This window comes from Giraffa tippelskirchi, chromosome 5, assembly GCF_054371585.1.
Source record: "Giraffa tippelskirchi isolate mGirTip1 chromosome 5, T2T-mGirTip1v1.2.pri, whole genome shotgun sequence".
Classification (NCBI taxonomy): Eukaryota; Metazoa; Chordata; class Mammalia; order Artiodactyla; family Giraffidae; genus Giraffa; species Giraffa tippelskirchi.
This window is the reverse complement of record NC_137279.1, coordinates 139009800-139034920: the sequence shown is the minus strand read 5'-3', so window position 1 is coordinate 139034920 and position 25121 is coordinate 139009800. Positions and strand designations below refer to the sequence as shown.

At 32.6% G+C, this 25121-nt stretch overlaps 1 protein-coding gene across 29 annotated transcripts in view; it reads left to right on the top strand.

The window, feature by feature from the left end:
* The window catches only part of ADGRL2 (adhesion G protein-coupled receptor L2), a 208514-nt gene that overhangs the window by 173717 nt on the left and 9676 nt on the right, over nt 1-25121 (top strand). For 28 of the 29 annotated variants that reach the window (XM_081493828.1, XM_081493848.1, XM_081493830.1 and 25 more), the window contains 8 exons: nt 6945-7070; nt 7335-7540; nt 8893-9066; nt 10006-10215; nt 11096-11316; nt 12609-12675; nt 22154-22245; nt 24060-24228. In XM_081493828.1, the coding sequence (XP_081349954.1) occupies nt 6945-7070; nt 7335-7540; nt 8893-9066; nt 10006-10215; nt 11096-11316; nt 12609-12675; nt 22154-22245; nt 24060-24228 (1265 nt within the window). Of the gene's footprint in view, nt 1-6944; nt 7071-7334; nt 7541-8892; nt 9067-10005; nt 10216-11095; nt 11317-12608; nt 12676-22153; nt 22246-23048; nt 23094-24059; nt 24229-25121 lie in introns of all 29 variants that reach the window. The other variant, XM_081493823.1, reaches the window with a different exon arrangement.

Below are 25121 nucleotides of genomic sequence, written 5' to 3'. Positions count from 1 at the left end.
AATCAACTTTGAGGTATACTTTATATACAATAAAAGCAACTGTTTTAAGTGTAGTTTTTGATGAGTGTTGACAAATGTACACCCGTTTAACCAACTGCTTGGTCACTATTTCAGCCACCTCAAAAGGGTCCTTTATAATCCTTGATAGTTTTTTCATATTCCCAGCCCCAAGCAACCCCTCATCTGTTTTATATCACTATAATTTTGCTTTTTCTAGACCTTCAGTTGATGGAATCATAAACTATATGCTCTTTTTTATCTTGCTTCTTGTACACAGTATAATGTTATTGAGATTCATCTGTTTTGGTGCCAGCATCAGTAATTAGATCATTCTTATTGCTGAATTTCCATTATAAGGACACAACTCTATTTTTGTATCTACTCACCTGATTGGTCATATATTTAGGTTGTTCCCAGTTTTTGACTGTTACTTGTCAAGTTGTTATTTTCCCAAGTGGTTGTACCCTTTTATATTCCTAGCAACAATTATAGTTTTAATTGCTACACATTCTCACCAGCATTTACAATTGTGTTTTCAAATGTCTTTTTCATTTTAGCCATTACAGTGGTTTGTAATGGAATCTCATTTTGGTTTTACTTTTCATTTGTATGGTTGCTAAAGTTACATTTTGCTGAAAACTGTTCCAACTTTTCATGTGCTTTTTGGCTATTCATATATCTTTGTGTAAAGTATCTGCTTATATATTTTGCCCATTTTAATTGAGTTATTTGTCTTATTATTGGATTATAGAAAGTGAAAGTGAACTCGCTCAGTTGTGTCTGACTCTTTGCCACCCCATGGACTATAGCCTACCAGGATCCTCCGTCCATGGGATTTTCCAGGGAAGAGTACTGGAGTGGGTTGCCCTTTCCTTCCCCAGGGGATCTTCCCAACCCAGGGATCAAACCCAGGTCTCCCACATTGTAGGCAGACGCTTTACTGTCAGGATTGTTTATATATTTCTAATACGAATCTTTTGTCAATCTCTGTATATTCTGAATGATTTCCCTTAGTATGTGACTTTCCGTTCTATTTTCTTAATCATATCCGGAGAGAAGGAAAAGTTTTTAATTTTGATAAAAAGTCCTAATTACCCAGCTTCAACAACATCTAGCTAATCTGGTTTCACTTATTCCTCTCACCACTGTATTATTAAAGCAAACCCTAACATTACATTAAATGTATCTTAGACTTTAAGAAAAAAACACAAGCCATTGCCATACTTTAAAAAATTTAAAAAAATCAGTTCAAATGATAAAAAGGAGATTTCAATTATTTAATTTTTGGAAATTTGTTAGTACCTAGTTTGTTTAACCAGTACACAAACAAGTTCATGTACATCTATCTGACTGATGCATTGCTCCTACAGGAGAGAAAAAAATTTCCTTCTACCTTCTAGCTTCTTTGGCTGGTCTAAGAGCCTCCGATTTAAATTCTACTCCACCTGCCCTCCCCCAGTAATTTTCTGTTTCATCTTATGAAAATAAACACATAATACTTGATTGTCTTTCTTTATGATCTTAAGATTGATTAGGTGGTTTATTTATTATCAGCTTACTCCCGCATTATAAAATTCCCTATAGTTTATTTTCCCAATGTGCTTAGCAGCCAACTTGATTGTATATATCAATTTAAGCTTAGTTATATTGTGATAACAAAAACCCCAGAGTCACAGCAGCTCTAAACAGTAAAGTTTACGACTCCTTAACTCCATGTCCCCTGAGCCTCGACTTTGCTCTGCTCCGTACCATCTACTCCATGTTGTTTTTACCCTGGGACTCAAGCTAGTAGAACTTGGTACAATGCTGATCTGCTGCCAGAGGTCCTAGTTTTTCCTATACACTCTCTTACTTTTCTTCCCCTTTCCACTCACTGCAGCCACTACTCAGAAATGAATTTGACAAACATAAGGACAGATAACTATATTAAAATCCCATCAACAGCACTGTCTATGAGTGAGGCACCAGGTGGTTCTCCTATGGATCAAGTGTATTCACTTTCAGGAAATATGTTGAACAAAGCATATAGCATTTCAAGTATACAAGAGTATAGAGAAAATCATAAACATCTGTGTCCCAGTCACCCACTGAGCCACATCTTAGCATTTCACCATATTTACTTCAAGTTTAGGGGAAAGAAATAGGTATATATAATCTAGAAATCCTCTGGGCCCCTACTTCTTGATCAGATTAAGAAGGGGGTAGCCATCATTCTTACTTTACTTGTAAGCATTAAAAAGTTTTTATTTATTTACTTTTGCCCTACAGGTATGTGCATTTAGTGATTACTTTTCATATTTTAGAGCTTCCCTCATAGCTGAGTTGGTAAAGAATCTACCTGCAATGCAGGAGACCCTGGTTCAATTCCTGGGTTGGGAAGATCCCCTGGAGATGGGAAAAGCTGCCCACTCCAGTATTCTGGCCTAGAGAATGCCAAGGGGTCGCAAAGAGTCATACACAACTGAGTGACCTTCACTTCATTTTCATATTTTAACATTAATGATTTCACACTATAAATATAAATGTACATTTATCGTATTTATGCTCATTGATATGCACATCTCTTGTTCATTCATTTGTCCTACGAATGCACAGTTATTTAACTATGCCTGTGATAGATATTTTAGTAGCGTATGCTTTCTTGATGATATTAGAAAAACTGAGGGGAAAGTTTTTTTATGTCTCTTACTCATACTTTATACCTTTCTAGATACACATGTACACACACGCACGCACATATACACACACACACACAGAAACCTGGAAATAGTTTTGGAGTGATAGAGCATACCCATGTTTAACTTTACGAAATACTGCCAAGTTGCTATCTACTGCTTTACCAAGTTTACACTCTCACCAGTAATATCACTGTTCCCTATCACTCTTTTTGCCAAAGTTCTACTACTGATATAAATTTTGTCATTCTAATAGACCTGAATTGATCACATATTTTAATTTACAGTTCCCTGATTACTTAATGCATTTATTGGGTACTTCTCTCCTGTGAATATGTTGTCCACATTTTTTCCTATCTCTTTCTCTGTAGGTAATGCATTTTGGAACATTCTGGAAACTAATTCTTTGAAGATTACATAGTTTGGAAATGTTTATTCTGTCTGTGTGTTCTCTTTTTTACTTTATATATTAATATTTTGTTTTACAGAATGATAAAGTCAAATTATGAGTCTCTTCTTTTAAGATTGATACTTTTGAAATCTTCTTTAAAACTATAGTGTTTTTTTTCCTGTTGTCCCCTGACCAAGAAATTTTTCTCTGCTTTGTAGTGGTAAAGATTTTATACTTTATTTAGAAATGAAAAAGCTTTGCCTTTTTGCATTTATGTTTTTAATCCAACCTGAAGTTTATTTTATTTATGATACTAGTGAGGGAACTAATTTTATTTTTTTTCATATGTATAATCAGTTGTTTCAGCACTTTCAAAGCATAATCCATTCCTTTCCCCAATGGTTTGTCAAGATATCTCTGTCATATATCAAGTTTCTGTACATGTTGGGAGTGTCTGTTTTACATTGTTGCTTTTTTTTTTTTTTAGTAATATTAATATCTGGTGAGTTTTTTCAACCCTGCTCCTCAAGGAATCAAATTCTTCTTAGCTGCTTTTTGGCATATCTCTTCCATGTGCATTTTAAAATCAGCCTGTCAGGTTCCATATACTCAAAAAATTTTTGTTGGAGTTTTTATTAGAATTATACTGAGTTTGTAGATAGACTTTGAAAAAGTGGCACAGATGTATCTGTTGAGTTCTTCCAAATTTGAGCAGGATAGAATTCTCCATCTGTTGTTAGGTTTCCTAGGAAAGTTATATATTTCTCCCAATAATGTCTTATACTTCTTAAATTAGGCTTATTTCTAGGAAATGTACACTATTTTATTGTAAATAGTATTTGAAAAAATTATATATTCTGATTGTTTATTAGTATATAGTTGATTTTGCTGATTGCAGCTTGCTAAATTATTTTCCTCTGATAGTATAGTCTTCCTCACATTACTATGTAGTTGACTATATTTTCTATAAATGATTAACAAATTGCTTTTTCCTCCTAGTCTTTGTACCTTTTTGTTATTCTTGAATTACTATCTTAGCTAGGTCTTTTAGTACAGTGCTAAATAAAACTTGTGATAGGGATCATCCTGACTTTTAAAAATATGCTTCTAGTTTTTCATAATTTTTTTCTATAGGTTTAGATACTGACACTTAACTGATAATTAAGCCTTTATCTGTGCAAAGAATTTTTGTATTATTCTTCTTGTTTTATAAAGATTTTTTATACTGCATGAATGTTGACATTTGTTGAATTCTTTCTCTTAATATTTTTCTTGTTTCTTAATTTGGCATTAATTTATGTATGCCTCTTTCAGTTAAACTCAATTTATTTAGGATATACTTAACATGTATATATAATTAAATATTTTTACACACTTTAAATAAGTGAGAATATTCTGTAATTTTTCTTTTTATTGTTTTATGCATCAAGATTATATATATCTTATGAAATGAGTCGAAAAACATTTTTTTAATACTTATGGATCAGTTTCTTAAAGATTCAGTATATATTTAACCATGAGTTCATTTTCTTAAGTGATCATAAACTGTTGAATTTTTGTTTTAGTCAGTTTTGTTTCTAGGAAATTTTCCCTTTGTCTATCTTTATTTGTAGTATAGAGTTGATTATTGAATCTCTACTATATCTATATTAATGATCCTGTTTTTGAAAATTCAAACAAATTATTTTTACTATCGACATTATTTTAAGCATATATGTTAAATGAAATTAACTCTTTGTTCATATATATTTGGGATATTTCATGAAAACTTAAAAGATTTCCTTCTACTATGTCTTCTGTCTTAAGAATAATTAATAATTGAGAACCCTTTTCAGTGTGAAGAGGAAGGAGGTATATTTTAGATGTATATTTTTGTCATTCATCTTTTCTACTTCAAGTCATTACCCACGCACATGGAAGTGATCATCTACATACCCACCTGCTTAATCTTTCTAAGCAAAGTTATCTCAACCAGCTTCTGCAGCAGGTAGAATTCTAAGAGTTATAGGTCTACCAGTATAAACTTATAGTACAGGTGCTTGACACATGGCCTCATAGCTTATTAAAATCTCTATAGTTGAATCTATAAATATTTTACAAAAGAAAGTTGCTGTTGCTGCTGCTAAGTCGCTTCAGTTGTGTCTGACTCTGTGTGACCCCATAGACGGCAGCCCAGCAGGCTCCCCCGTCCCTGGGGTTCTCCAGGTAAGAACACTGGAGTGGGTTGCCATTTCCTTCTCCAGTGCATGAAAGGGGAAAGTGAAAGTGAAGTCGCTCAGTCGTGTCCAACTCTTCGCGACCCCATTTACTGCAGCCCACCAGGCTCCTCCGTCCATGGGATTTTCCAGGCAAGAGTACTGGAGTGGGGTGCCGTTGCCTTTTCTGAAAGAAAGTTAAGAAAGGTTTAAAAAAAAAAATAGCGTCCAAGAGTTACTCTATAATGGTATGAGTTCGTTTTCCTAAAAAGCAGTTGGTGAATTCATCACACTCTGTGTATGTGCATGTGCATGTGTATGCACATACAAACACATGTATACGTGTTTATCTAAGTACAGAAATAGCTATTCAAGGATATATGCCATCAGAGAGGGTAAAATTTAGAGAAAAGTATGTGGACTATATTTATTGAATTATGTGTTACTTTTAAAAATCGAAAGATCTGAAATGAAAATTTTTCCATCCAGTTCCTCTCATTTCATCAATAAATGGCACATTCTAATTATTAATATGAAATAGTTTACTAGTAGAAACAATAATATTTTTTCATTCTTTTTAATAAATGTATGCTGCAATAATACTTTTTCATTCTTTTTAATAAATGTATGCTGATATAAAGTATTATAATCTTTATAAGAATTATAGTAGGCAACATTTATGTTGAGAATATTACTATTGTATTTTTTAAAGAGTTGAGCAGTATTTTTTTAAACAGAGTCTTGCTGATCATATAAATGTTCTTAATGTTTCTTTATTGACTTGACTTGATTTCCTAACACGTTTCCCAATGTTCCTACCTTATTAGAATTTTTGAACTTTGGATCATACTACAATGGTTTGCAAACTTTTTCTATAAAAATCCAAGTAGTACACACTTTAGGCTTTGCAGGCCATGTGGCCTAAGCTGCAAATACTTAACTGCCATAGACAATATGTTAATAGATAATCAAGGCTGTGTCCCAGTAAAACGTTATTTACCAAAACAAGTGGCAGACCAGATTGCCTGACTTGAGTATGTAAAAATTGATCAGTACTAGTGAGAATTAATAGGAAGTTTGAACATAATGCCAGACGTAGACATTTTCTCATAAATAATGCTATGCTGGGCAACTACTCTTAGAAATTATAGAAAACTTATTACTGCAAAATTGACCTATGTAATCTTATGTATTAAAATACATTATGTAGCAATACATAGAAATAGATATCTACATGCAGTAGAGGTATTCAAATTTAATACTTCATATTGTGTTTTACCATTACCAAGTAATGATCTTTGAAAATTACTTTAACATAGAGTCAAAAAACAGTTTTGAAATATTTTTGTTTAACATAATTTCAGTGAAACTTTGATAGTTGTGTGCTGTTAATTAGACACTTCATATTCATAGGCCAAAAGACTAGAATTAGTTGACAAAAGATACATAAAACTCTAAAGAAAATTTTAAAACAATTATACCAAAATTTTTAAAGTAGTGAAGTTTAAGACCTCTTAGAATAATTTAGTTGTTTGTTCATAATTTTGTTGTAGTTGAACACTAAAGTTTTTAAAATAGTAAACAAGGAGAATAGTGGCTTCTGTGCAGTTGCAGTTTGCCTTTTTGTCGGTGAATGTAAAGAATGCCCCTTTGTTCCCCTCCTTTATCTTTTACCTTATCCAGTTCTGGAAGTTGCAGTACTCAGTACAGAAGGACAGGTCCAAGACTTTAAATTTCCTCTGGGCATCAAAGGAGCAGGCAGCTCAATCCAACTCTCTGCAAATACTGTCAAACAGAACAGCAGGAATGGTAAGATGAAGCAAAGTCTTTTAAAAATTGATAGGTTTTTTGTTCAGTTAAACCTACTAATTCTAAAATTCTGAGTATTTGACTCCTAATGTAACAAATACGGCTTAACATTTAAAAGCAGATTTAAAATAACACCTACTCTTTCCCAATAAACTTAAACTGAATAAAGATTTCATAAGGATTTCATTTTGTTATTTTACTGTGTCTTATCTTATTCATAAGCATATTTTCTGTAAAGACATATGACTGTTTTTACCTTCCTAGGTCTTGCAAAGTTGGTGTTCATCATTTACCGGAGTCTGGGACAGTTCCTTAGTACTGAAAATGCAACCATAAAACTGGGTGCTGACTTTATTGGTCGAAATAGCACCATTGCAGTGAATTCCCACGTCATTTCAGTTTCAATCAATAAAGAATCCAGCCGAGTATACCTGACAGATCCTGTGCTTTTTACCCTACCACACATTGATGTAAGTTATGTATGCTAATGAAGTAGTGGAAGGTTATAAAACCAGTGAGGAAGGAAAGCAAAACTGACATGTTGTGGATTGAGAGAAGGGGAATGGAGAAGTGGCAGAGAGGAAAGAAAAGACTTCCTATTTGAATTTCAAATGTTGGACTAGGTCAGAGACACAAGTTTATTTAAGTCTGCGAACATAAAATTAAATGAGCCTGGTTCAGTGATTATTAGAATTTAAGTGTATTCTTAATGAAAGCTAACTCAGTAATCAACAGGAAAATGTAAATGCCTGTAATTTGTTTTAGAATGAAAATTAACTCTTACCTTACCAGCATGATAACAGAGTTCTAGGACTCTGCCTTTTTCATGTGGCAAATCTTTTTGGTTTGTTTTACTGATCATACTAACACAATCATTATCAAGCATTGTGTTTTTAACAATATAGAATTGAAGCGATGTGATTCCTCTGCTATACCTTAGAATGCAAGTTAGTAGTTAAATAATTGCACTATGTTGGAAGATTGTCTGCAGAATTTGGCTGTAGTTTTAGTAGAGTGAATAAGTGGGCATAGATAGCCATGTGAATCTCCAGAATTGGCAAAGAACAATACATTTGTGTGGCTATTTTCTTCTCATATTTTCTGTAGTTTGCTTCACTCTCTTTAGAGCCTCGACTGCTAACTATAGGATTTGAATCATCTCTGTTGTGTCCCTTAGAACAAAAATGGGCCCAAAACAAGATGGATTTTTAAACACTTGGTCCTTATAGAATTTATCAGAGCAAGTTTTGTCAGAAAAGAAAAAATGATTCTGATATATCATCAGTATGTAAAATCAGAAAGAATAGCATTGAAACATGTATATTATCATATGTGAAACAGAACACCATTCCTTGTTCGATGCATGAGACAAGGGCTCAGGGCCGGGGCAATGGGATGACCCAGAGGGATGGGATGGGGAGGGAGGTGGGTGGGGGGTCCAGGAAGGGGAACTCATGTAAACCCATGGCTGATTCATGTCAATGTATGGCAAAAACTGTTACAATATTGTAAAGTAATTAGCCCCCAACTAAAATAAATAAATTTATAAAATAAAAAAAAAAAATCAGAAGATGGAAATTGTGATTGTGTAAAATGGGTCTTTGGTAATTTAGAGTACTCTTTAGAGTGTTTCGGACTATAAAGCCCCTTTTAAGTTAGATATCTGCCTTGTATAACATAGTCTATAATTTTGCTGATGAAAAACTTTATAGTCCGAAACATGCAAAGTTTAATCTAAATTACCTTTTACACATATTAAACAATTGCTGTTGCCATCTTAGAGTATAAAATCCTAATTTTATCTTGTCATTTTATTTCCCAGCCTGACAATTATTTCAATGCAAACTGCTCCTTCTGGAACTACTCAGAGAGAACTATGATGGGATATTGGTCTACCCAGGGCTGCAAGCTGGTTGACACTAATAAAACTCGCACGACGTGTGCATGCAGCCACCTAACCAATTTTGCAATTCTCATGGCCCACAGGGAAATTGCAGTAAGTATTTGCACTTCTAATTAGTAGCAGAGAAAAACCTCAGAGATTCAAAACAGCTTGTGTAATTTTCCCTTCTTTGGGTGCTTATCGTAACTAAAAAGCAAACAAAGTAATGTGGATTTCTAGTTGTTTCTACACTGTCCATATATTTTAGGCAGTTTTGACACTGTATTTATTGTTACGTCTCAAAATCATGTACTTCATAGACTGTTCTAAGTTTTTCCCCTGTGGTCAGGTATTAAGCAGAGGCATCAGATATTTAAAAAGCTAACAGCAACAATAGATTATATCAAAGAGACAGAGGGTTCTAAATATTAACATGCCCTCCCCATCTTAAATGTTTGAATCTCATTTCAAAACTTTTCTATAAGTTCCCAAGCACTTTGCACACTCTATAAGACTGCAGATTTCGAAAGATCAGAAAGACTTCTGGGATATTTTAGAATTCATTTCTTCTTCTGATTAAGAAAACAATAGCCAGAAGATAAAAAGATTTTAAGAACTACAACATGAAAACTCTCAGATCTACTATGTACTTAACTCTTAGCATATAAAATCTCAAGGAGAAAATTAGAACTTAAAATTTGACTTATTTGTTAGTCTGGAAATTCATTAAAATGCCAATTATTTTTAAATAACTAAGTAGTCTTTATTATAAAATGTTTTCTGTGTCTACATAAGGAATAATTTCAGTCATTTTCTAAGTAGAATCTTCTACTTTCACAGATCATTTTTTGAATGTAAAAATCAATAAGATAATATTGAACTATTACATGATTGAAAAAAATTAGTTTTAGCATTAAGCCCCATTTGAACACACATGAATACTCAAGAGTTTAATATTAAAAGACAAACTCTCACATGTGTAACTCATCTTATATTTATTTAATGTAACATAGGAATACTAAAGTCCCTCATATTTATTTATTTTATTTTCAGTACAAAGATGGAGTTCACGAATTACTCCTTACAGTCATCACCTGGGTGGGAATCGTCATTTCCCTTGTTTGTCTGGCTATCTGCATCTTCACTTTCTGCTTTTTCCGTGGTCTACAGAGTGACCGTAATACTATTCACAAGAACCTTTGTATCAACCTTTTTATTGCTGAATTTATTTTCCTAATAGGCATTGATAAGACAAAATACATGGTAAGTAACCCTTCCATTTGTCAACCTTGGATCTCTGAAAATTATTATTATAACAAGTTATCCACGTATGCTGCTGTTAATATTTGACCTTGTAACTTAATATAGTTGACATGGCAATACTAAAGGATAACTTGTAATAAAAGACAACCCAGTCATTAAGTAATATTGTGGGTTAATTCATTTCTTGTATTAAGGTACAGTTGCATTTTTCTGGGTTTTAATAAAACATGTAATTTGAGTAGAAGAATGCTGGGGACACTAAAATGAATAGATAATATTAAATTTTTCATTTTGTTTACCTAGTCATTCTGACCAGTGATCATTTCCTCATAATCTGAGCAATTTATTCTTTATCATGAGGTCTCAATGTAAGAAAGATAACTTAGTTAATGCTTTACACTATAGAATGAATTTGAGAATGCTCCACATACAACAGGAAAATGATGTTAACTAATTAGACCTAGTATATTTACCATTAAAGCAAAATTTTTAAAATTCTGTAATAGAAAAAATAGAACTTATGTTTTTGGAAACAATTTTTCTAAAGATTTGTAAAACAAATTATTTACAAATAGAATATTCAGATTTTAGAATATGTAATTCTAGAAGAGAAATTAATGTTTTCTTATTTGTGTTTAGTTTTACTAAAAATATAAATGTCTTATAGTGATGATATTTTTAGCACACCTAACATTACACTTCATAAGCATTGAGTCATATTTAGCAGTATTTTCACTTACTAAAAGAAAAGGTTTTTAAGAAGCAGTCATTTAAATAATGATGTATCTTAAAGACACTATCAGTAAATACTGTATAGTTTTGGAGTGGGCTGTTTATATTCACATGTTCCCTTTTGGGTTTTTGCTTCTTTCCTTTATAGATTGCATGCCCAATATTTGCAGGACTATTACACTTTTTCTTTTTGGCTGCTTTTGCTTGGATGTGTCTAGAAGGTGTACAGCTCTATCTAATGTTAGTTGAAGTCTTTGAAAGTGAATATTCAAGAAAGAAATACTACTATGTTGCCGGTTACTTGTTTCCTGCCACAGTGGTTGGAGTTTCAGCTGCTATTGACTATAAGAGCTATGGAACAGAAAAAGCGTAAGTAATTGCAAGTGACCTGAGTGTTTTTCAAGTGAATAATTTTTTTAAAGCCTGTTAGCTGTCAGTGAGGGTCCTTGACAGACTAAAATAGCATCTGAAAGCTTTATTGGTAAGAGAATGGGCATGCCGTGCACAAATTACAATCAAGTCTTTTGTAATTTTCTAGCTTCAGAGGATTTGTACTCTGGTGAGGCAGATTCTAAATTATGGACTTTCTTTTTAACACAAAAGATTGACCTGAAACAAATTGAAAAAGTAAATAACTTTTTAGCCTTAGAAAGATATTAAGCAAAAATTCTTCTGAACTTAAAGCATCTGACAGGTTTAACTACACAGTTTTTAAGCTAATGCTTCATTAGCTCTCTTTGTGCAGCCGACCCTCTAGCTAACTCTCATTTTGAATTGTGACAGTACCACATTCCATCCCATATGTTTTACTTTGATAATATTTTATCAGGCAGTTTGAAAGGATTAAAATAAGTGACTGTCATTCATTTATAAAAAAAAAATACAGATATTTATGGAAAGTGACAGAAGGTAGACATAGCCATGTTTCTAAGGATTTTGTTTGCTAGAGGCATGAATTTGCCTTCCAATTCTGTTTATTTTTTCCTTTGATAAAATTAGCTATATAAAGATTCTTTGGACTAAAGAAAGCTTTTTGACTACACAGATGATGAAAGACAAAAGAAATTCGTTGGGAATTCAATGTTATATGAAGAATGAACTACTAAGTAAAATTTGTCTTAATAAGTTTATGCATCATTTACTCTAATGATGTATGAATTCTGAGCTTGGATTTTTTTTTCCCTAGTGTTCATCCATTCCCAATTGAGGTGTTAAATTTGTGATATACTGTTCTACAACAAACATTACATCTGAACACTTATTTTTTTTTTTTTTTTATCCTTTGTGTTCCATAGGGTGAAACATTTTAGCTCAGATGTAGATCTGAACAATGAGACAATTTGGAGTACTGAGTTTCAAGTTTTTCTTAGTAAACTTAGAGGTTTTAACATTTCAGGATTGGGGTGAGAGGTTACTGTTTTCCCGACACAATTATATATGTCTTTTATCAAATTTAAAACCTGAAATGAAGAACAGTAGGTTGAGGTAAATAATTACTACCCTTTAAGTCAGAACCAACTCAATTATTAAAGTTGTTCTTGTCCATGATAAATTAATTTTCAAAGGCAACTGTAAAGATAGTTTTGCTTGTTAGATTTTTAAAATTCTGTCTTACTTGTGATGTTAAGGAGCTACTTAATGTTCTTTTCTTTTCATAATAGTTGCTGGCTTCATGTTGATAACTATTTTATATGGAGTTTCATTGGACCTGTTACCTTCATTATTCTGGTAAGCAGACTCTGCTTTTCTTTCCTGTTTATTCTTGCCATTTTAGCTGTACAATGAAAGTAGGGATAATTTGTTTTGCTGTTTATTTGTCTATACATGCAAAGATTTTATCAACATGTCTAGCTTACAAAATAAAATAATGTAGTATATTTTACCTATGATATAGTTATTGAGAGTTTATATATGTGCTAATTAGTACTATTTCTGAAACCCTCTTTTAAGTATTTTCCTCATTTGTAATTTAGCTGTATATGTATATTGTATGTATTAATATACATATGGAAGTGTATATATAAAAGCCATGTTAAGATTGTGTGATTTGAAAGTAGTTTGAGAATTAGAAAGGAATAATATACATATTCTGCATATTAGAAAGGAATAATAGCATATTCTGTTTTTGACCAGTGGAGTTTTTTACTAAGAGGTTTAGTTTAGGTAGTTATGTCTTCAGAAATTATAGTATTAGCTCTGCACCAAGCCTGTAGAGCATTTATGAATTAAATAAATGTTCTATAGAAGTAAAAGAAAATTAGGTTAATGTTTATTATCATAATTTCTACATAGCAATTTAGTACTTTTAAATAAATTCTACACCCAGATTCTTTTTAAGGGACAAAACAGTTATTTAAGCTTAGAGTAATAAAATAATATTAAATAAATTTAAATTCATTAGAAATAAAATTATGTTTTCTAAGACTTAAAATACCAAATGCACATATTGATTTCTAAGAAATTTTGTTTTAAAGTAAATTTAATACAACTTAAGTAAAAGACATTAAGATTTTTTTACTTAAATTATCGCTAATCAAATATTGAAATATAGTTGAAATTTTTACAAAAGCTAAAATATTTGGATTTCAGTATTTAAAAGCTGTTCACTCAGTTTTAACATCAAGCTGTTACAAATAATGGTTTCTGACTATTGTAAGATTGAAAATGAAGCATAATCAACTTTATATATCGCCTGTCTTTATTTCTATTAAGGTTGTTTTTTCTATAAAAAAGTGACACAGTAAGCTTATTAAGATATTTCCTATGGTTAGTAGTATTATAATTATAGCTACCAGTATTGTAATAAAATTAAGAAAAAATTTTAGTAGTTCAAGGACACTTAAAACTATCTCGTGTATATACTTTTGTCATTAAAATGAATTATTTTATACAGTTACTTATAAAAGTAAAATGAAAATTTGAGATGAATGCCTGTAGGAAGCACACCAGTAAAACACTTCCAAGTGTTCTTGGAAAGTTGATTTCTCATCAAAGTTATTCAGTCCAGATGATTGCCCCAGTGTTTGTTCTTGGTTTACTTAAAGTTAACACAGCCTGAGCCTATCTTGATTTAAATGACAAACAGCTGAGTTGAAGAGGTATGGTCCTCAAAGACACAGGCTTCTTTTTTCCCTGAGCTGTTGGCCAAACATTGATACCTTGAAAATTGTAAAGGCCATTTTAGGGATATTTGATCTATACGTCTGCCCTACTGCAGTTTTTCTTTATTTTTCATTTTTTATATCAGAAGATAAATACTGACTTGAGAATATTAAAAAACCTTTCACTTGGCAAAAGGAGTTAATGTTCATTTGTCCTCAGCTTCCAGCAAGAAAAGAAGTAAAGGATGTTTTATTATGTTGCCCATTTATAGTGAGAGCCTACTATTATTTTATAGCCTTGTCATTATTATCTTCTACCAAATCATTTACGTTGAGATGTGAAGGGCTTTGGGAAGCAGCGTTCTCAACTTAAAAAACAAAACAAAACCGCAGGTAGCAATCACAGTACAGATCCTTGGAGGAATTCTCCTGCAATTGCTTTGCCCTCTAATCGTCCCAACATAGAAAGACAAAGAATTGTATTGAAGTGCAAAATATTATCTCAAATGTAACCTAAAGTGAGATATATGATTTTTCAGCACGTTTGTTTAGTATTAATGTGTGTGTGTGTGTATATGTATATATATATATCTCCTTATGGTGATATAGGTCATTTAAAAATCAGTTCAGACACAGCTTAGCAAATTACCCAAAATAAATTATATTGTATACTACCCTTTTAAGGAGTAACAAAAATTACACGTTGATATTCCTAGAAAGCATGGTTTTGTTTTTCCAGCTTTCTGAATTGAAATCATGTAACTTTAGTAGTATTAAATAAGTGTACATTTTTAATCATTTTCAATGAAAAAAGAAAACATGTTATGGGAGATAAAACTTCCTACTTCTGTATTTCTATAGGATGTCTTGCCTACAGGCACTAGAGTTATTATATCTATGAGAAAAGTGCTTGTAAGTAATGAGCAGTGGGAAACCATTAGTATGCCTGAAATAGTTTAATGAAAGCTTGGATCATGACACGTCAGGAGCTGTTCTTATCATTTGGACAGCTCCATCTGCATCATTAATAATTAATTCAGTTCAGTAAGAGTTCAGCTCACACACTCATTTAGAAGTCTTCCTCCGAGAACACTTCTCTGGCTACTAGTCCCAGGGAGAAATAGGTTTCTGCTTGGCTAACAGCAAAGATCTGGAGATACAAGTGCAGTTTTAGAGTTGCATTTGCTAGGTAGCAAAAGCTCTAGGGAGGACAAAAAGGGTCAGAACATGTGCAGTTCAGTTAGGTTACTTCAGAGTGGTGTTTCTGTTCTTCTGTCTTATCATATCCATGTCAGCACTGCAAGCTGTGGAATGAATTTTAAGCTGCTAAGCTCAGACGGATGTGATTCAGTTGAGCAGGTGGATGGCTATAAAACAAACCATGTACTTCTGTATCTATGGTACCTTTTTCTTTCTTTAAATTTCTTTGTATTTTCATGATCATCAACGTGAGTGAGAATTAGCTAGGCCATATCATCAAGTAGTGATGAATTTTATCAGCAAATTACACTGGTAGAGTGTTTTAGCAGTAATTTATGAAATTATTTGGGGGGGTAGGGGAAAGATTATTGTTTGTTATTAGAAGAGAAAATGCCCTGTTTAGTGATTTAACACCTCTTAGCTGAAATTCTTTTTCTTTCAATTTGCTTTCACTCTTTCACATAGAATTCTATTAAGAGATACCTATCTATTTACCTGTGTACACACATAGAGAGAGAGAGCAGAATTAAAATCTGATTAATTCCTGGATGAGTTGCTTCATCTCCAAACTTAATCTTCATTATGGACATTTAGGCTGGTGAATTAACATAAAAAATGTAACACAATTCTTTTACCTTGTACTTACTAGAGGCTTCTACATGAATGATTAGCGACGTATATACCAGCTGTAGTCAACTCTTTATGTACATAGCTGTAACTCCATCTTTTTCATTTCTCACTGATGCATAACACCTTTCAACTTATCCCAAAATACTATGTTTAAACTTAGTAGCATTTATGTTGGAAAGAAAAAGAACATGAGGTCAAAAAATGGTTTCATTGGACTTGAAGGGATAAGAATAGTGGTTGGAAGGTGAAGACAATTCTTTTCACCCTTTTTTGCCTGCCTTCCAATGTAAAATAGGGAGAAATCCTCATTGATGGTTATGATTTCTTTTATTTGTTAAATGCATACGAAAGGCAGGAAAATAAATCAGAAAGAAAAAAGTGAGGAGAAAGATGTCACTTACTCTAAACAGAAAAAAAAAAAAAGCAGAGACATTACTTTGCCAACAAAAGTCCGTCTAGTCAAGGCTATGGTTTTTCCAGTGGTCATGTATGGATGTGAGAGTTGGACGGTGAAGAAAGCTGAGCGCCGCAGAATTGATGCTTTTGAACTGTGGTGTTGGAGAAGACTCTTGAGAGTCCCTTGGACTGCAAGGAGATCCAATCAATACATCCTAAAGGAGATCAGTCCTGGGTGTTCATTGGAAGGAATGATGTTGAAGCTGAAAGTCCAATACTTTGGCCACTTCATGCGAAGAGTTGACTCATTGGAAAAGACCCTAATGCTGGGTAGGATTGGGGGCAGGAGGAGAAGGGGACGACACAGGATGAGATGGTTGGATGGCATCACTGACTCGATGGACATGAGTTTGGGTAGACTCCGGGAGTTGGTGATGGACAGAGAGGCCTGGCGTGCTGCAGTTCATGGGGTCGCAAAGAGTCGGACATGACTGAGCAACTGAACTGAACTGAACTGAAACAGAAAAATAAAAAGCACAAAGGTATATGGCTGGAAAGAGCCATTTATGTCATAGAGAAAATGCTTAGACGAAAACACTGAGTACATCATTTGAAACTAAGATTATCAGTCTTCAAGTGACTATTTTGAACAATAGATTTTGTCAAAGATGTTTCTTTTTGCCCCTGTTTCTTGTTTTGATTCACATAGTTATATTTTAAAAGAACAAGAGTAGAAAAGAATAAAAAATTATTGAAATGTCTTATACAAAATTATGACTTATTTGACTGCATTGCCTCGAGAAAGATCATAGGAACAATTTTTATCAAAGACACTAAAAATTAGCATTTGCAGTTTTAGACACTGGACAAAATACGAGAGCTTTAAACCAAAATTGAAAAAAATTTGTTTATACTTCAGTAAATATTTTGTTTAATTTCAGAAAATATTTCACTCATGTATTTTGGTGATAATGTATTAAAATGGTCAATTCTTAGATAGTAGACATATTTTTTCAGAAATAATAAATATTCGGTTCAGTTCAGTTCAGTCGCTCAGTCATGTCCGACTCTTTGCGACCCCATGAACTGCAGCACGCCAGGCTTCCTTGTCCATCACTAACTCCCTAAGTCCACCCAAACCCATGTCCATCAAGTTGGTGATGCCATCCAGCCATCTCATCATCTGTCGTCCCCTTCTCTTCCTGCCCTCAATCTTTCCCAGCATCAGGGTCTTTTGCAATGAGTCAGCTCTTCGCATCAGGTGGCCAAAGTATTGGAGTTTCAGCATCAGTCCTTCCAATGAACACCCAGGACTAATCTCCTTTCGGATGGACAGGTTGGATCTCCTTCCAGTCCAAGGGACTCTCAAGAGTCTTCTCTAACACCACACTTCAAAAGCATCAATTCTTCGGCGCTCAGCTTTCTTCACAGTCCAACTCTCACATCCATACATGACCACTGGAAAAATCATAGCCTTGACTAGACGGACCTTTGTTGGCAAAGTAATGTCTCTGCTTTTTAATATGCTATCTAGGTTGGTCATAACTTTCCTTCCAGGGAGTAATCGTCTTTTAATTTCATGGCTGCAGTCACCATCTGCAGTGATTTTGGAGCCCAGAAAAATAAAGTCTGACACTGTTTCCATTGTTTCCCCATCTGCCATGAAGTGATGGGACCAGATGCCATGATCTTAGTTTTCTGTATATTGAGCTTTAAGCCAACTTTTTCACTCTCCACTTTCATCAAGAGGCTCTTTGGTTCTTCTTCACTTTCTGCCATAAGGGTGGTGTCATCTGCATATCTGAGGTTATTGATATTTCTCCCAGCAATCTAGATTCCCAGCTTGTGCTTGTGTTTCTTCCAGCCAGTGTTTCTCATGATGTACTCCGCATATAAGTTAAATAAGCAGGGTGACAATATACAGCCTTGACGTATTCCTTTTCCTATTTGGAACCAGTCTGTTGTTCCACATCCAGTTCTAACTGTTGCTTCCTGACCTGCATACAGGTTTCTCAATAAATATTAGTGATTTTTAATGTGACGTTGAAGAAAAATATTTCACACTTAGCATTTTTGCTTTTATGATTCACAATAAGTCTTGCATGTCTTTTTTCATAATTTGTTCTAAAATAATGATATTATATCCTATTAAAGATACCATTGCCTCATTAATTGTGTATCGTCATAATTCAAAGACTAAATGAGTGTCAGATTTAACTAAATTTCTTAGCAACCTGACTGCTAGTGCCTTGGCTAAAGTTTTATTTTCAGTTCCTTTAAATTGGATAATTCACAGACACTTGTAAATGAATTTGATACAAGAATTCTACTGTGGTTTTATGATTATTTTTCTAGGATTTTAGATTTTCTTTTTTAAATATATTCACTTTAAAAATACCTTTTGGAAGCAATTTTAAATAAGTTAGAAACAACAGTTTTTTTCCCCACTAGGATTTTATTGGTTTGTGTGATATTTATCTGTGTGTGCGTATAACTAGCACAATCAGGTTTAAGAAAACAAAACTAACTATTTCAGTGCACAGTTCGGTTAATAGGAATAGTGTGTGGGCATTTTAGCCATTTGCTGATTATGGATGGTATTGTTTTGCAAAGGGAATGGAGAACTGATTATTATGGCAAGTCCATCAAGTGGGAATCATTTGAAGAGCACAACTTCTTATGTCATTCATACAGGATTTTATGTATTAATTTTATATATTATATCTTCAATTCATTTATCATCTCTTATTGATTTGTAAATTCGATTACTCTTTAGAGAAGTGGAACCTTTTAAAAAAATTTACGAAACTCTTCGTATAGTATATCTTTGTTTTGCTAGAGCTTCCTAATTTTCTCAACCAGAATAAACTGGTTTATTTTATTGACAAGGTTGGGCCATGGAGCTAGAATACAGTATAGTGAATCTCAGCATTGACACTATATTAATAGCAGCTAAGTAGTCTTTGGCGATATACTCAACATCACAGATTTGTAAAATAATCAATTCAGTGGGTTTCCCAGGTGGCACTAGTGATAAAGAACCCATCTACCAGTGCAGGAGAGCTAAGAGACGCAGGTTCAATCTTTGCGTCAGGAAGATCCCCTGGAGGAGGGCATAGCAATCCACTCCAGGACTCTTGCCTGGAGAATCCCATAGACAGAGGAGCCTGGTGGGCTACAGTCCATAGGGTCTCAGAGAGGTGGACACAACTGAAACGACTTAGCACACACGCACTTCTGGAATAAGATTATAGGTTCTTGGTGCTGTTTCTTTTTCCCTGTAATTGTCTGTATTGTCTGAACTTTATGTCTTGTGCATATTTGCAGCTAGGAAGAAACGCTGAACATATATACATTAAGAAACCCTCAGTAGGGTAAGGGGAAAAGAAGGGGAGGTGTTTTTTAAGGATTAAATGAAATATGTTTTCTGTGGCAGTTCCAAATTGGTTAGTTCTATCTTACAAGAAAAAAATGTCTTTGTATCTTACTTAAGCTCTATTTTTACATGGGTACACTTCATTTTTATTTCAATTTTATTAGAAAATGAGCTAGTTCTTAAATAATTTTTTTTGCTTGGTTTTTCCTCATTGAAAAATATGTTTGGATGGATTCACCCCCACAATTTCACATTTTCTACTCATTTTCTTTTTATGGCATAATACTTGATACATCCATATTTTTTCACATTCACATTTTTTCTTTCCTTGTATTAGTAGTTTTAACATGACAGTGGATAATATCTTTTCTTTCCTTAAATGTACTACTATTTTATTCCTGAGGGGATAATTAATATGCTTAGAAAATAATTAGCTCCAAACTGTGGCCCTTTGTGCTTTGGAAAATTGTTTAAGAAAAAGTGTTAGAATGGAGGGGCAACCCTAAGTCTGGAAGTTTATAATAAATAGATGGTTTCATCAGGACATTCAAAAAGAAGGGTCAAAATGTTTAAATGATTTTAACTTTGAAGCTGTTAAGGCATCCATTCTTACCTAAGAGTTATAATCAGTTTGTTTCTTTAAATGGGTTTTGGGTTGTTTGTTTTTAGGATATGTAGAGTACTTGTTTTTAATCATTCCTAAATTGTCTGGTTAAGACTTACTGTTATGTGAGATAAATAAAAACATTGCTGATTTTGCCTATATAAAAATTATAGAGATAAACTGTACCATGATTCTTTAAAAACCAAATTAAATATTTATTGTACTATCAGAAAGATCTCCCTAATTTCTCAAAAGCAAAAAATTGTGTCTTACCCACAATACAATAAGCATGTTCTTGTGTAGAGCAGTAGGTCAATAAATATTAGTTGAATGAAATGCATGATACTGTAATGTCCCTGAAAATGTAAGCCTTTATTTATATATGACTAACTGGATTTTATAACCTCCAGAATACAAAGCTAGAAATTTTTTTTTTTACAAAATTATTTACTTTTTCTTTAGACCCCATATTTTAAGAAATTAATTTTTAAGTGCTTTTTTAAGCAAAGAGCTTATTTTGTCTTCAAGTAATTAACATCAAACAATGGAATGCTATCTGCCAGCACTTGAAAATTATTCCCATTAACCTCATTTTAGTCCTTAAGAGGAAATTCTACATCTAAGAGAAATAACAAGGCACAGTAGACAAAATGACTGATATATAGCTTAGATTAAAACTTTTGCTCTGTTCCTAAATTCATTAGGAAGGAATTGGAAAGTTGCTTTATTGCCTTACATCATTTTTCCTAATTATAAAATTGGAAGTAGTGATGTATGAGTAAAATAGTGTCATTTTATCAGATGGTTTTGTGACTCAGTAAAAATTATGTTACTGTAACAAAGTTATGTGGATTATTTACCACTAAGGAATTGCTTTTGTCTTTACATATTTCTAAACATACCATTTGTGCTTGCACTTAATCACAATGCTCACAAAATAACTTCATTTTGTCTTTTTTAAAGTAGTATTCTGAAGTAAATAAAATTCCAAGAGCAATTTAGCATAGTTTTATTTTTGGAGCGTAAAAATGGAACTGCCTTTACTCCATGCAGCATTCTGCCAGGCTTCCATAGAAGCAAATGCAAACTACAGATCCCTAACCCTTCTCAGTCAAAACACACCCCTTTTTCTTCTGAAGTTCATTCAAGTTGATTCCCCAGACTGTTCTTCCATGTCAGGTTCCATCTCCCCAGTTAGTATTCATTGCATAACGGAGTGTTTAGAGGGACTCGAAACAGCATTTCTTTAGAATTTACCTATTTCCATTCAGTGTAAAGACATCAGGAAAAAAGAAATGATGTCCTTTAACACTTAAAAAGCAAATACATTTATATTTTTTAAAAGTTTATCTTAGTTTATATAACCAGGGACCATATTTCATATGTTATCTCATTTGATCCTTAACCATTAACCTTACAAAAGGATTATTCAAATGTTATTTTCCTCATTTAATCAGTCAAAATCAAGAACTAGACTCTCAACTAAGTTTTAAGGTCCCAAATTCAGAGATATTTCCATTATAAACTGCATAATGTAAATACCCCTTCTAAAGAACTCATTTCATATTTTCATTAGATGGTTTTTAGGCCCTGGGGTACCTCTAGCTAAAGACACTAGGTTTTCTAATTTATTTAATCATCACCACATGATACTTATTTAATGAGGTTGCAATTTCATGTCAAATGATCTATTAAAAAATCAGTCATACATGGCCAGAAAATTTTTCATGTAGGCTCAACTTGATCATTGCATAAGTAATAATAAGTAAACCAAAATTGAGTCAGTGTCTACCGTATACTCATGTTATTGATATTTAACTGCATTAACCCATTAAGTATATTGTAATAATGCATTTAACTTTTTCTCATAGTTATCTAATTCTTTATTCATTGTAACAGCTAAATATTATCTTTCTGGTGATCACATTATGCAAAATGGTGAAGCACTCGAACACATTAAAACCAGATTCTAGCAGGTTGGAAAACATTAAGTAAGTATTTTGTATTTTAATTTTAGTGCTTAACAAACTAAGTGAAAGATATTCTCCACAGCAAATACATGAATACCATCTTTCAACTGTAGAAATTATTCAGAATGAAATTTTACTGATCAAGGTTGAATCTCACTGTTACCATGTCACAGACATTGGTCAGAAATTAGATAATAATTTCTGTCATGATCTAGAGCCAAAAAACTGTTTTAGTGCATTTATGGAAATTCTGTAAACTAGCAATCTCATTTAAATTTAAAATGCAGTTCAAAATGATGTTCCTGTTTGCATGACTGATATGATTGTATTAAGTTTGTTTTGTTAAATGACTTTTTGATTTAAGGATTCTGAGCAGTTTCTACTTCTAATCCTGTTTTCCTAAGAGAATTTGCTCCATTATTATTGTTAACTTGGAGATTATCTGTTGTTTTCATGATAATTAAATAAATGTTTACTTTAATTCAGGGTTGAAAAAACAGAAATATCAATGGAAAAAGTGCTAATTACAAAAAATCAATAGCTGTTGAAAAAAATTGATAGCGTTTTCAGAGTTATTTTTTAAAATATGAGTTAATTTAAAATCTGAGGAGATATTTTTCAAGTTGTTATAATGGGGTGTAGAAAATATTATTTTAAATGTTAAAAATGGCAGATCTTATAGTAAAGGTAATTTTTTTTAAATTAGATGTTTGAGATAGGTTAGTGCCAGCTTCATTGCATGTTGCATGGTAAGAGAGAGAGCTAATCTTTAGCATCTCTCTCTTTTCTTCCTTTTCCTCTTTCTGTCTTCTCATCTACACCAGTAATTACCGTGTTTGTGATGGCTACTATAATACGGACTTACCTGGGTAAGGTAGAATCCTACATTAACAAATTTATGGCATGGTTTATATTTTTACAAATCCGTCAATATCATGAATTGCCCTTAATTTTTATAATTATTTTGGAATATCTTATTTGCTAGAGTATTTTAAACTATAATATGCCTTTATTTTTTAATTGCCTGCCTCTGCATTTTGACTTTCTTAATTTTGACTAATTTTATAAAATATATAAATGCTTTCTTATTACTTTCTATTTTAATTCTGTCTAATAATTTTGTTTCTCTTTTCTGCTTATAATGCTTTCTAGCTATGAAGATAATAAGCCATTTATCAAGTAAGATCATTAGTTAGACATGGAATGCACTGACTTTAAATCCTCTCATTCCATCCTATTTTCTACAGTTCTTTTCTCCTTAAGCTATTCATGATGAAATCTCTCCAAAATTATTTTATTTTGAAGTTGTTCTCATGTTTTTGTCCCATTTCAGCTAGGCTTCTTCATGCTTTAGTTATAAAACCTTAGGTTCACCTAAGATTAGTTTTCTAGAATCTGAAGTTCAGGTGTTAAGTGATTATCTGCCATTTAACCTTTCTGTATGTGTCACATTATTCAGTGTCATGAGTGCACCACAGGAATAAAAATATAGGAGTAAACTAATTAAGGACTCCTTAATTTCTTTTACCACAATGCACATAAAAGACAATAAAGTCATGGGGGTTAATTTACACCTTGTATTTTAATATAGTTTTCATACTTATTTATTCTGAATAAGAAAAGGTCATACCTGCTGTTGCTGTTTTCACTGGAGACTGCAGTACTAAATGCTATTGTTCTTTCTTTAATCAATGAAAGGTTAAAGCCAAAATGCTGTTGAATTTGAATATGAACATAGAGAAAGTCAACTGCTACTAATGATATGCTAATATTTAGGTGTGATATGTGTTGTTCTCTCATTGAATCTGTTAATAAAATTCACTTTATTTTTTCAGGTCTTGGGTGCTTGGTGCGTTCGCTCTTCTATGTCTTCTTGGCCTAACCTGGTCATTCGGGTTGCTTTTTATTAATGAGGAGACTATTGTGATGGCATATCTCTTCACCATCTTTAATGCTTTCCAGGGAGTGTTCATTTTCATCTTTCACTGTGCTCTCCAAAAGAAAGTAAGTGCAAACACTTGGAGGCTCTGCTTACTTGTTCTTTGATTTGAAAATAATACATTTAATAGAGATTTTAAGTTACCATGGGCATATTATTAATAGCATCCTTTTTTACTCATAAATTAATTGTAATGCAAATCAGGAGGTTCAGGCTTCACATATAAGATATGTCAACACCAGTCATCTCTTGAATCTCAATTTGACAATATTTTAAACCAGATACTTGTGTTAAGATTTTTTTCTTTGAGGTCTACCAAAATGCTTTGTGCAGAGGGTATACAAGATAAAGAAAAATTTAAATAATCTTGTTCTTTCTCAATATAAGGAATGCAGTAGTTCAAAACAAAAATTGAGTATAAGGTTAAATGGTGTAAATTTTAAAAGCATAAGATATATAAATATGAATATTAATGTTGCCTTTTGAGTAATTTTGAAAGAATTTAAAACCCAATAATTTCATATTTCACATCTTATTATTTTGTCCTGATTTAATGTTAAGTAGAGTCAGCAAAAATGATTCAAAAGTTAAAGTTGCAGGTGAAAAATTTTGATCTATTGTAAGATGTAAACATAAGAGAATAAACTAGCTGCCATTTAAGTTTAAAATTTCCATGCCTTTCACTAGGTATCATCCTTTCCCTGTCTGCATATCTAATGTAGTCTTTTTATTCTGTTATTACTAGTTGGTCACTAAATTGAACAGAGAAATAGAATTGTGAAAGTGAAAACTATTAAGTGTTCAGCCCTGACAAGATGATAGTGTTGTTACTTCCATCCGTTCTGAATAAGCTATAATTTTGAGATAATGACAGTGGAATGTGCAATACTGACAGATAATGTACATTCATAGCAATATAGGCATTAGGCAAAACCAACACCAGAGGGTATTATTTGGA